The 14104-nt window shown below is 41.4% G+C and overlaps 1 protein-coding gene across 19 annotated transcripts in view; it reads left to right on the top strand.

Annotated features, from left to right (window-relative positions):
* Positions 1 to 14104, top strand: part of Ccdc7 (coiled-coil domain containing 7) — a 194331-nt gene that overhangs the window by 133440 nt on the left and 46787 nt on the right. For all 19 annotated transcript variants that reach the window (XM_042277896.2, XM_076572384.1, XM_076572376.1 and 16 more), the window contains 3 exons: positions 884 to 1009; positions 5159 to 5254; positions 7987 to 8082. In XM_042277896.2, the coding sequence (XP_042133830.2) occupies positions 884 to 1009; positions 5159 to 5254; positions 7987 to 8082 (318 nt within the window). The remainder of the gene's footprint in view (positions 1 to 883; positions 1010 to 5158; positions 5255 to 7986; positions 8083 to 14104) is intronic.

The raw sequence follows: 14104 nt of genomic DNA, 5'->3' as shown, positions 1-14104 counted from the left end.
CTGAGTTTAATATCCAGCATCATGTCACTTTTGTTTGTCTCTCGTTTTTCTTTTTAAGTAGAGATGAAATTTACCAAAAGACAGGTTTTTGTACAAGGGCCATCTCATGTCCAGACGAGAGCACCCAGGGCACCTTCTTTCAGTAGTTCTGGCCATGCCTTCTCTGTGATATCCCCTTAGCTTCAAGAGCAAAAGACATTCTTTAAGTTGTATATTTTCTGAATTCTGTGAAAAGTTGTCTATTGATTAACTCTCTCCTTTGACATGTATAGAATGCACTGATTACTCTCACCCATGTCCTGCCATACCCCTTCCCATCTCCATCGACTGCTGTCCTCCCTTCAAGTCCCTTAGCTCAGTTTCTGTCTCCTTGTTTTGGTTCATGGTCCACTGGGTTTAACCAGAGCCTGCTGAACTCCCCAGTAATGAGGGGTGGATCTGATTAAGCCTGTCCCACTTTATGTGTCTGGCTGTTGGTGGCCCAAGTTTTGTGCAGACCCAGTACCAGCAACTGCAGCTTCATTACAAAAAACAAAAACAAAAACAAAGAAAACTAAACAAACAAACAAAAAACAACGAAACATAATTCTTAACTATTATTCTCTAGTTTCTTTAGAACTATATCCCTGGGCAACAACAAATGCTCCTTATTTCCGGAAGGCTTGCCCGTATTGGGTATCACAGAAACAGACTCTTACCATTCCCTAAAACTCTCCTCTGCAGTGTATGTCTTTATATTCTTAATTAAGTTAATGAGCTCCAAATATTTTTAATTATCTACATTCCTTTAACTTCATTTTTATTGGCATCTAATTTACAGTGACCATTAGAAGCAACTATAAATGTGATGTATCTTATAGCTAATAATCTATAATTTTTCTAGAAGAAAACATGGAAAGCTCTTCGCCACATACGGATGAAATCCAAAAACCACTTTATAGGACATCTAGGGGAAGTTCAGGCATCCCTGCAACCTTTCAGCAGATGATGAACAGCAGAAAGATTACAGGTAATGTTTAATAATGTCTGTGTGCAACCGGATTAATTTACTGAAAGATTTTGTTATATGGGAATGATCAAGCATATTAGCTTTAATTGGAACAGAATTTAGCCAAATACAAGTGGGCATGCACCGAACTCTGTTCCACCAGCACACGCTCGTTCTGAAGGTGAGGGGGCACCCCTCCACATCTCCTCCTTCCTCATAACAGTGAAGTTGGATCTCCATTTCCTTCCCAGAGATTTTATTTCTTCCTCAGCACGGTAGCTCCTGAGGATGATTAGGATAAGCCCATAATCCTCTTCCTTTCCCATACACATCCCTCTTTTTGGCAGTCCCAGGCAGAGTGTACTACAGAAAAGGTGAACAGAGGAGGTGGGAAGACAAGCAGCTGTGTGGCCCCCTTTCCTTATCATTTCACAACCATTTCCTCCTCCATCTGATGCCATTAATATTCAAGGCTGTGTGAGCTACTGCAGAAGCATTTTGGGATTGCCCTGCACGTATTGAACTCCTTTATAACACAGATGAGTTTTCTTTGGTGTACTGTGCACCCTAGTACCTAAAAGAAATACATATACCATAAAATTTCCTGAAAAACAAAAGTAACAAGGAAAAAGTTGACCGGGCTGCTATTTTTATTACATCTCTTTTTGCTGGAAGCACATGCAGAGGATATTTAGCAATAAAAAGTTTGGGCCTGCTCCCCGGGAAAGAAAAGAGGAATACGAGTGAAGGAAATGTGACCTCTTTTCTTCCTCTGTGACATAGAAGGAATTATATCAGATGGCTGAGGACAATTCAAAACAATGAGCAAAGTCCTAGGATCCAGAAGACAGGAAAAAAAAATTGAGAAACTAGACAAGCGTTTTCTCAGTGGCACACCCTCACGTGTCCGAGCTGCTCCAGCTGGGCCCAGTTGTCTGCCTGTACCTTGCAGACACATGGAATGGTTTCTGGGTTGAGCCGCTGCTCCCCATCACCTACAGTACTGCTCCCCATAACCTACAGTACTGCTCCCCATAACCTACAGTACTGCTCCCCATCATCACCTACAGTACTGCTCCCCATCACCTACAGTACTGCTCCCCATCATCACCTACAGTGCTGCTCCCCATCATCACCTACAGTACTGCTCCCCATCACCTACAGTACTGCTCCCCATCATCACCTACAGTACTGCTCCCCATCATCACCTACAGTACTACTCCCCATCATCACCTACAGTGCTGCTCCCCATCATCACCTACAGTACTGCTCCCCATCATCACCTACAGTGCTGCTCCCCATCATCACCTACAGTACTGCTCCCCATCATCACCTACAGTGCTGCTCCCCATCATCACCTACAGTGCTGCTCCCCATCATCACCTACAGTACTACTCCCCATCATCACCTACAGTGCTGCTCCCCATCATCACCTACAGTACTGCTCCCCATCATCACCTACAGTACTGCTCCCCATCATCACCTACAGTACTGCTCCCCATCATCACCTACAGTACTGCTCCCCATCATCACCTACAGTACTACTCCCCATCATCACCTACAGTACTGCTCCCCATCACCTACAGTACTGCTCCCCATCATCACCTACAGTACTGCTCCCCATCACCTACAGTACTGCTCCCCATCACCTATAGTACTGCTCCCCATCACCTACAGTACTGCTCCCCATCATCACCTACAGTACTGCTCCCCATTGATTTGCGCCGAGCTTCACCTCTAACTTGGGTCTCCTGCTCTCAGCCAAAGCTTTTAGGGGCCTGGCTAGAACATTCTGGGCTAGATGTGAAATGTCAGACTTAGGCTCATATTTTGAATTGTTCCTCGGTTGGTGGCGCTGTTTTCTAAAGCTATGGAACCTTCAGGACGTAAACTCTATTATGGCACAAGTCAAAGAATGAAGGTATTAGATATCAGTGGTAACACTGCCAAAAGAAACAGACAAAAGACAAAAAAAAATACCATATAGTCTGAATATTATTGACTTTCCTGTGACTGGAACCAAATTACTTGGAAACAAACAATGTAAGTTAGGAAAGGTTTGTTTTGATTAGTGTTTCAGTCCACCATGGCAAGGAAGACATAGCCAAAAAGCTCCATCACCATCCAGAGCAGAGGGCAGAACTGCTCTGATTGGAGCAGAAAGGAAGCAGAGAGCAGCAGCAGAATAGGAACTGGGTTTTTACCTTCAAAGGCTATCCTAGAGGCCAACTCTGCCAGCTAGGTACCACAGTGAAGGGCTCAATGGTCTCCTACATTGGCACCATCACCAGGTAACAGGTATTAAAGCCATGAACCAGTGGGTAGTGTTCATTTCAGACTTAACATTCTACGATAGGCCTTCCAGAGGCTCATGGCCATCCTATAATGAAAAAGGCATTTAGTCCAGTCTGAACTATTGCCGTAGACTAACAAACAATGACAAGATCACTTAGAAATCTTCTGAGATGCAGGTCAGACGTCTAACAGCGAGCACCTATAGAACCAAAGAGCAAGTTACAGCCTTTCACATAAAATGGCAAGGAATCAACATTGCTGTTGCTGAAGAAGGGAGGGAAGCAAGTCCAAAATTCAACAGGCCAAACACAAAATCCTGCAGCTGTGGTGGTATTCTAATTGTACTGAAATGTGATTTTGATTGTATGTTAATAAATAAAGTTGCCCGGGGGTCAGAGCTATTAGAGCCATAGACAGAGTGTGGCGGTGGTGGCACACGCCTTTAATCCCATAGATCTCTGTGTGTTCAGGGATACAGCCAGCATTGGAGACATACGCCTTTAAGACCTAGGGGGCTGTACATTCAGACAGTGACGAGGCAGTCACGTGTTTGGGTTTACAACCAATGAGAAGGCAGAATGACTGGAAAATTGACTTACAGACAGAAAGTAGCTCTCTTTCGGGAAGCTGGGACACCGCAGGCGGAAGGGTGAGATTTTAGCTCTGAGCTCTGACCTCTCAGCTTTCTCCTTTACATTGTTTCTGTGTTTCTTATTTAATAAGACGGTTAGTTACATCAACATGCAGCCACATGTCCCACATTCTAGCAAATAGTGCCATCACCTGAGTGAACCCCAACAAGCCGAACAGTCAAGCCCAAGTGCCTTGTTACTTCCAACACACTTGACTTCTCTGTCAGAATATACACCATCTACTAAGAATGTATACTATCCACTCAAAATATGCACAACCTACTCAGAATATACGCCACTTATTCAGAATGCACGCCTTCTATTCAGAATGTGCACCATCCACTCTGAATATGCAGCACCAACTAAGAACATGAACCAGCCACTCAGAATATCATCCATTCATCACAGCATACACCGTATATCTTTTATTTCCCTGGCTAGAGAGAAGTCATGTTCTCTTGCTGTGTCTAGAATGGAAATGAAGCTAAATCGTTTTCTACCAGAGTGCTAGACTTTTGATCTAGAAGCCAATGAGAGGCAGGGCATTTTTCATGCAGACAGTTGCCATAACCAATGGAAGACTTGACTATGGAAACTCAGCATTTTCATATAATTGTTGCCCATTAACACTGACAAACTATTGTCTAACTGCAAATATTCTGCTTCCTTGTTTCAGGATTTGCCCTCAAATAAAGTCAAGCATTTTCATTGCATCTGTTTCATTATGATGTTAAAAATATGTTCCTAACAGTGTTCATTGTCCCTCTCTGCATTTCTCTCTGTAGTTTTCACTGTACAAATGCCACCCTCTTTGTAAAAATTGTTCTGCCTAAAGCTAAAATCCCATCTAAAACACAGAACTCATTGACCAATGGGATTGTATATCACGCTATGGTTTTAAAGATGTTCTTCTGGTGTTTTTATATAGCATTTCTTTCTTTCTTTCTTTTTTCACAATGTGTATATAATGATGCTTGCATCAAATTCACTATTTAGGTCAGGTGGACCCCCAGATGTTCAACGCCGAGCATGTCAAGTGCCAAGGTGCTTCCCCCTCCCTCCAAAAGACAGTTTTATTTAGTCTTGAGTTTCCTGACTTGCACTCTTACATTGCAGTTATTTTGTGTTTTATCTAAATTTATAAGAGAAAAAAAGAAACTGTGCATTAGCCGGGGTTTATTTTATGTTTTTAAAAGTTAAAATTGGTTTACTTCTTGTGTAACTGTATGACATCATTTTTCAGGGGATCCGAGACCAAAAAGTACATCCAAGGAACAAACTGAACTTGAAAATCAGCTGCGTATTTCAATCACATCTTCAAAAAAATATGTACATAAAGGTAAAAAAAAAATACATGCAATTAAATTCTAGTCTATTCCCACTGTTTCTATTCACCAGAATTCTCAGTCCTGTGGCCCCATCCAACAAAGAACCATACAAGCCCAACATATGGTCCCCATGCTTTTTTGTATATAGACACAAGCATGCGTGGCTTGGTGGTTTTGTACAGTCATAGAACCCTAGGAATAGACAGTCCTGACCTCTACATCAGGTTGAACTGGTGTTTCCATCTTTCTGCCTGATGTTCTAAAATGTCATGTCATTGTGTATCCCATGGTTCATTTTTTAATGATGTTTATTTATTAGGGCTGTAATCACTATCGTTTCATACATTTTTCCTATGCTTGCTTGTGTTGATGTTTCTGTAAACTTGAGTGAGTAGAGCTGGGGGCATGGCTCGGCTCATAGGGTAGTGTTCGCCGCACAGCATGAGGACCTGATTTCAGATCTCCCTAACCCACATAAAGCAGGTTGTAGTGGTGAACATCTGCAACCCCAGAGCAAGTACAGACCCTGGAGTCTCCTTTGTCAGGTAATCTGCCAAATGGTGAGCTCCAGGTTCAATGAGAGACTCTACCTCAACAGATAAGGAGGAACGTGATAAAGGAAGACACTCAACACTGACCTATGTCGTCCATAAGAGCACACTCAGGGATACACACTAGCATGCAGACACATGTGCATGTACACACATACACACACCACAGAAGCACACACACACACACACACACACACACACACAAAGTAAAATAAATAAAATTAAGTATAATGGTATTGTTGGAATAAGTGTTCACATGGTTTTAATTGAAACAGATATTGATTAATACTTTGAAAATACTTATAGATCATTAATAGTTTTGCCAGTAAATCCATGAAAAATACATCACCTCGTATGTTAGTTGGCACTAGACATTTTATGGATTAAAAATATTAACATTATAAAATTATGTTATTTTGATGTTGATACAACAAAACATTATCTAAAGACTAAAAACTTCTTAGAATTCCAAAAATATTTTACAGAAATAGAAAGGGCCATCTTTAAATTTATATATAATCTTTAGAGACCATAATATTCTAAATCTTAAAAGAAGAACACAATAGGAGGAGTCAATTTACATTTCCCAAGTATTCTTCCAGGCTACAGTAATGGAGACACTATGGTTCACACAAATGAGACCCAAGCCAGTGAAATAACCAGAGATCCCAAAATTAAGCTCTCACCTACATGGTCAAGGGTATCGAGGCTTCTCAGTGGAGGAACTGGGGAAGGGCATCAGCACAGACATTACTCCTGAGGAGGTATTCAAATAGTAAGCGGACCCTAGAGAAGATGGTAGGCACCACTGACCTTTGGCGCTAACTCCGTGGAGAGGGTCAGTGGTAGAACCCCGCACACCCATTAATCAGCTGTTATCAGGAAGGGAAGGAAGAACATAAGTGAGAGAATGTGAAAAGATCAGCCTAGGGGCACAGGCCTGCAGTTCCAGCTGCTTCGGAGACTGAGACAAGAATGGCTTGTTCAGGGTCAGCTAGGACAATTGAGTGAAACACTGTCCCAAGAGAAAGACAAATAAAATAAAATGTGTGATGGCCATGGCTGTAGCTCGGTAGTATCACACTTGCTTACCATACATGATGCCCTAGGTTGAAGAAGAAGAAAAGGGAAATAGAACAAGTATTGGCTGAGACGTCTAAAATTGGGACCAGGATCACATGGTGTCACCTAAGCTGCAGCAGGCTTGAACGGCCAGCCTCCCCTCTACAGCCCTGACATTTGCATCGGGGTGGTCCCTCATTCTCAGTGACCCTTTTCTACATTTTGACCCTTTGATTAGAGAGAAAGGATAGTGGTCTCCTGTGTGTATTGGATGGAAACAATGTGAGGATAAGTGGTTTTCTAGCAGAGCATCCAACTTTGGATCTGAGGGAGAGCAGCAGGTGCACATTGTTCACACAGACACTCGCTTTAGTGAGTGGAAGAACAGAATGTTTCATTTTATGCAAGAAATATATTGTTGATATAAAAACACTCCTGCTGGCCAGATTCTGCTTTTTAATTCCAGCATTTGTTTTCAAGTAGGCAAACATTGAAACTATTTTCATTATTATATTTTGGATTTTCTTTTGTTTGGGGGTTTTAATTTGGGGGAAGAGGTTTGAAAACAGTCTTGTATAGATCAAGCAGGCCTCCAATTCCTTATGTAGCTGACAATGACCTTAAACTTCTGACCTCTCTGCATCCACCTCCTAAGTGCTGAGAATATAAACTATGTACCTTCATGCCTGGTATTCATTGTGCTGGGGACTGAACTCAGGGATTTATGGGTAGTAGGCAAGTATTCCACCAACTGAACAATCTTCAGCCCTCCAATTTTATTATTTATTATTTGAGACAAGATCAAGCTATGTACAGCAAGGCTGGCATCAAATTCACTATTTGGGCCAACCTGGTCCCCAAGTCTCCAGTTACCTGCATCATCCTCCCATGTGGCAGAAGTAGGAGTAGGCATGTGCCAACACACCCAACTCTCTGCTCCAGTTTTCCTGATGTATGCAGACGTACACTTTTGTAACCACCAGGCAAGGCAAAGTCATCTATACGTGCTGCTTAGGCAGCCTCCTCAAAAATCACTGTGTTCAGAAGAGGCACAAAACTGGTCTTAACTTTCAAAGGATGAAGTTAGTTTATTTTTAGTAAAATGTAATGACATTTTTCTCATTTTTCAGGGCAATCTAAACATCGAAAGTTAAAGAAAAAAGGTGCTGAGTCTCAAAGTAGCATACGTCCTTCGGCGTCTTCTATCAAAAAGCAGAAACTTAAAGGTAAAGGAGTCACTTTAACCCAGGTGTGTAACCCAGGTGTGTGACATGGGTGTGCAACCCTGCAACCCAGGTATGTGACACACGTGTGTAACATACAGGTATGTGGCACGGGTGTGTAACGTAGAGGTGTGTAACATAGAGGTGTGTAATGTGTGGGTGTGTAATGTACAGATGTATAACGTACGGATGTGTTAATGTGCCACTACATTCCATTCTCCTTGCTCCCATTTACCAATGTCCCCAGCCTGTGGCCCCTCAAACAGATAGCCCGTGTTAGGAGCCCATTTTCCTACAAGCAGTTAACTGTGTGGAGGGCTTTGTAGTACTCTACAGAAACAGCACCTATACAGAGATTCTCCTCATCTTTAATCTAAGCAAACCGGCAGATTTCCTTCAAACTTTCAGTATGATGCTCTGAATAAGAATGTGTCAGGAAGCAATCAAGTGTTCTTACTGAAAGACCTTTAATTTTTAGTGGTTATTTTTTTTGTTTTTTGTTTTTTTTTTTTTTTTTTTTTGCAATTCCATCAGGGATGTAGTGAATATCTTTGTATACATTTTTATTACACTGATGATATTTCTGTAAAATAGTTTAAGTAGGATTTGTGGTTTAAAGATATCTTTTACACTTTAATAGATATTCCCAAATACTTTTGAGAAAGATTATAGTTTATACTTTTGCCAACAAATGCACAAAAATTCTGTCTCCAGATATGTTAGCCAGCACTTGACTACCTATAAATTGGAAAGATAAACAATATTAAATTATACTGTTCAGATGCCAGTACCACAGAGTTGCAATCTAGAGACTCTGGGGAAAGTCCCAGGAATTGCAAAAACCTCTTGCAACAGAAAAGTTGATTTTAAAATTCAGATGGAATCTTCAGAGACCATACTCCTCTAAATAATCTTGGGAAAGAACTAAGTAGGAAGAGCCACACTTGATAATTTTCAAACATGCTGCCAAGCTGCAGACATTGTAAGTCTGGCACATACTTATTCAGTCATCCATCAAATTCCTCTCCTGAGAGCTCAGGGAACCCCTTGAAGGAGGAGGTGGAAAGAGTGTAAGAGCCTGAGGAGATGGGAGACACCCGGAGAACACAGCCCTCTGAATCAACTAAGCAAGGTGCACGTGAGCTCACGGAGGCTGAAGCAGCGGCACAGGGCCTCCAAGTCTCTACACCAGGGCCTCTGCATGGATATTACAACTTTTAGCTTCACATTTTTTTAGAACTCCGGAGAGTGGGAACAAGTGGATCTCTGACTCTCATGCCTGCTCCTGGGACTCTTCCACCTGTCCAGTTGCCATGTCCAACTTCAAATTGTAGTTTTTGTTTCATCTTCTTATATTTTATTTTGTCATGTTTGATTGCTACCTCTTAGGAAATGTTCATTTCTATGAGAAACAGAAAGGGGGTGGATCTGGAGAGGAGGTGGGGAGGAACTGGAAGAAGTAGAGGGAGGGGAAACTATAATCAGGATATATTGTATGAGAAAATAATCTATTTTCAATAAAAGGAAAAATCCATCGTGTCAACAGGGAATTCAGAAAAGTACACAGATAGAATTTAATAACTTCTTATTATGTGTAGCCCCAAACAGAGAAGCCCAGGAGCATCTGTGTGGCCCCTTCCAAACACCCCCCCCAAAAAAAGTCTGGCATACAGACAGATAAAATGATGACATATAGACCAATGAAATAGCAAACAAATCCCAGAAGTGACCTCCCCTCAACTACATGGTCAAGGGCAGCGAGACCACACAGTGGGAAAAAGTATTCTACCACAGATGATGCAGAAGAAACTGAGCATCCCTAATCAGGAAGACAAAACATGGACCTGAGCATAAACTACATTCAAAAATAACTCAACACAAATCAAATACCTGTAAGTAAGACCTAAACTGTGGAAATAGTACAAGAAAACACAGGGAAAACACAAGATTTGCATTTTTACAATGGCCTCAAAAACATAGAAGGAAAAAGGTAAAATATGAAAACACATATTACTGGAAATCTAAATGTAAAACAACAAAACTCTGGTAAAACTGAGCTAACTGCTCTAATAGACATGTCTCCTAAGATGTTATGACAACACAGGGATATAATAATAATAATAATAATAATAATAATAATAATAATAATAATAATAAAAAGGAAGGTATCACTAATCATTTGGAAATTCATCCTAAACTACAGTCAGATAGCACGTTATGAATGGCTGATATCAGAAATGAAGCAGAAAGAGGAAGAAGAAAGGAAGAAATATGATGGACCTGGTGGCCCAGACCTATAATGCCAGCTACTGCGGAGGCTGAGTCCACATGAGCCTTAGATGCAGAGCGAGGTCAGGGCCAGACTGGAAAACCTAGAACCTATCCCCAAAGAAAATGAATAGGATCTCAGGATTGCTGTTGCTCAACGGTGGAACACTTGTCCAGCATACAGAAACACCAATGCTCAATTCTCAGGATTTCAAATAAACAAGAAAAACAAAAGTAAGAGAATAAACAAATAAAAACAAATGTTGTTATTAACAAGGACGGCAGCATCCCCTGAGCTCCAGCAGGCTTGAGCAGCCCTCTCTCCATGGCCCCGCCCCTCACAGCACAGCTGGCCTCTCAGTCTCGGTATCCCACTTTGACATGTTTACTCTGACTAGAGAGAAATGATGCTGGTATCCTTTTGTGTGTTGAATGGAAATGATTCCAGAATCGATCTTTTTTTTTTTTCTTTTTTCTTTTTTGTCAGACATTGAAACTTTGGGTTCTAAAAGACAATGCCAAGTGTATATTCTTCAAGCAGATAATGTGTAGTAATAAGTAGAACATTTCATTTCTATGCCAAAAAAAATATAACTGACTATTTTACTGTTGTTTCATTGTTTTGTTTCCTGTGTGGGTTTTGAATTAGGCTCTCATGTTTCTGAGACTGGCCTAGAATTGGCTTTGTAACTGAAAATGACCTTGAACTTCTGATCTACCCAACTTTATGTCCTGAGTAGAATTACAAGCATTAAACACAGTGCCCCGTTTATACAGAGCAGTACTAAACCGGGGCCTTGGTGCATGCCGGACTAAGCAGCATTCCTACCACACCTTCTGCTTTTGTATTAAAGCGTTTGCCTCCAAGTAAATACTTGCTGGACGTTTTCCTTGGTGTACCTTGTTTTGTAGTGGTTTTCAAGCAAGCTCAGAATAGCATTTGTCGGTTCCTCTCCCTCCGTTCCTGCCCTGTGTCACTTCTTCAGCAAATGTCACCTTCATACAGAGTGCAGCCGTATGTGGAGATTAACCTGTATCTGAAACTCGTTATTCACCTCCTCGTGGTTTCATTTATTATCCTAATTATTTAAAAAGGTACTCTCATTGACATTTGTCTATGAAAGTCATTTTGTTGTTTGTTGGAGACAGGGGCTTTCCATACATAGAAAGGCTGGCACCAAACTCATGACATAGGTCAGAGTGGCCCCCAAATCTTCATCCTCCTGCCTCAGCCTCCAAAGTCCTAGGAGGGAGCTATGTATGCACAGAAAAAGAAAGGCAGAGAGACAGAGAGACTGACAGAGAGAGATAGAGAGAGAAAGAGGGAGAGATTTTGTAACTTCCCCGACTTGCACTCTTATGATGTCTTTTTCTGAAAGGAAAGGGAAACTCCGAATATACCAGTGCTGTGTCAGATTTTTTTCCTATATTTTTTATTAAGAAATTTTTTTCATTCATTTTACACTCCAATCAAAGATCCCCCTCTTCCCTCCTCCCACCTCCCCAGCCTCCCCCTCCCAACCCACCCTCCACTCCCACCCACAAGAAGGCAAGGCACATCCAGTAGAGGCAAGTCCAAGCCCTTCCCCCTGCCTCAAGGCTGCATGAGGTGTCCCATCTTAGGTAGTGGGCTCGAAAAAGCCCACTCATGCACCAGAGATGGATTCTGATCCTACCGCCAAGCGGCCTCCCAAGCAGATCAAGCTACACAACTGTCTCCCCATGCAGAGGGCCTAGTCCAGTCCTATGTAGGCTCCACAGTCATTGATCCAACTTTCATGAGTTCCCTCTAGCTGTGTTAGATCTTTACCCAAACCACGGACAATGGTGTCAGAAAGCTGTAGCTTACAGGGAGATTAAGATTTATTTGAATTTTTTCAAAGTGAAAATAGTTTCCTAGTATAATTTAACAATGTTGTTCTTGGGCTTCAGAGCAAAAGAAAACTAAAAATTGAGAAAAGTTTTGAGTTTCTAGATAATCTGCACACTTCACACTCTCCTGCAAACACCCATAGCCATAAAGGTAAAATAAGACAGTGTAACACAAACATGTGAAATAAAACTTTATTCCATTTACCAGTATGTTCAAACCTGTGGGCCCCTTACAACAAGCAGCCAATGTTACAAGCCCCACATGTGTGCCCACGCTTCCCTGCAAATAGATACAAGTGCAGCAGGCTTTGTGGTCCCCTATAGTATAAGATTCTGTGCATAGATTTCCCCTACATATAACCCAGACAAGTCATTAGATTTGTTTCCTGTCTCATACCTTTCACTTTCTGCATGATGTTCTGGAATGAGAGTATACCACACTTATCAATGGTTCCTTTACTGAATTGCCTTTATTTTTTTTTTTATTTTTCTGTTGTGACCACAATCAATGGCGTTATAAATATTTTGCACATTTTTATTATGCTTCTATGAAATAATTTTTAAAAGGTATTGTTGAATTAAGAACACATGTATGCTTTTAATTTTAATATGTTACCTAATAATTTCCTGAAAAGTACAATAAATAGTTGTGCCATGTGCCTAAGAAGATTATATCTCATTACTGTATCCAGCACTAGACTTTTTATGAGTTGAAACCATGGCAGACATTGAATTATGTTGGTAAATCTCAAAACTGCAGAAAGTGATGGAAAGATTATGGAAAAATCTTATAAAATTTTGAAAGACGTTTTCACAAAAATAACGAAGTCCTTAGCCATTCTGACAGGCGTAAGGTGGTATCTCAGAGTTGTTTCGATTTGCATTTCCCTGATGATTAGGGATGTTGAGCAATTCCTTAAATGTCTTTCAGCCATTTGAGTTTCCTCTGTTGAGAATTCTCTGTTTAGTTCTAAAGCCCATTTCTCAATTGGACTGTTGGTCGTTTTGATGTCTAATTTCTTGAGTTCCTTATATATTCTGGATATCAGTCCTCTGTCCCATGTGGGGTTGGTGAAGATCTTTTCCCATCCTGTAGGCTGTCACTTTGCCTTGTTGACCGTATCCTTTACTCTACAAAAGCTTGGAGAGGATGTGGAACTAGGGGAACCCTCCTCCACTGCTGGTGGGAATGCAAGCTTGTACAACCACTTTGGAAATCAATATGGTGCTTTCTTAGAAAATTGGGAATCAATCTCCCCCAAGATCCAGCTATATCACTCCTGGGCATATACCCAAGAAATGCTCTATCATACCACAAGAGCACTTGCTCAGCTATGTTCATATCAGCATTGTTTGTAATAGCCAAAACCTGGAAACAACCTAGATGCCCTTCAACTGAAGAATGGATAAATAAATTGTGGCACATATACACAATGGAATACTACTCAGCAGAGAGAAACAATGACATCATGAGGTTTGCAGGCAAATGGATGGATCTAGAAAAAATCATCCTGAGTGAGGTAACCCAGACTCAGAAAGACAAATATGGTATGTACTCACTCATAGGAGGATGCCAGATGTGGAACAAGGATGACTGGACTGCTACTCACATCACCAGTGAGGCTACCTGGAAAACAGGACCCCAAGAAAGACACGGAGAAATGGATGAGATCTACATGAACAGCCTGGACATGAGTGGGAGCGATGAAGGGCGAGGGTCGAGGGAAAGAGACCGGGAGATCCTAGCTGGATCAAGAAAAGAGAGGGAGAACAAGGAGTAGGAGACCATGGTAAATGAAGACCACATGAGAAAAGGAAGAAACAAAGAGCTAATGAGGCCCACAGAAATCCACAAAGATACCCCCACAAAAGACTGTTGGCAATG

This window comes from Peromyscus maniculatus, chromosome 5 (assembly GCF_049852395.1).
Source record: "Peromyscus maniculatus bairdii isolate BWxNUB_F1_BW_parent chromosome 5, HU_Pman_BW_mat_3.1, whole genome shotgun sequence".
NCBI lineage: Eukaryota > Metazoa > Chordata > Mammalia > Rodentia > Cricetidae > Peromyscus > Peromyscus maniculatus.
Note: the sequence above shows the minus strand (reverse complement) of the source record. Positions and strands in the feature narration are given on the sequence as shown.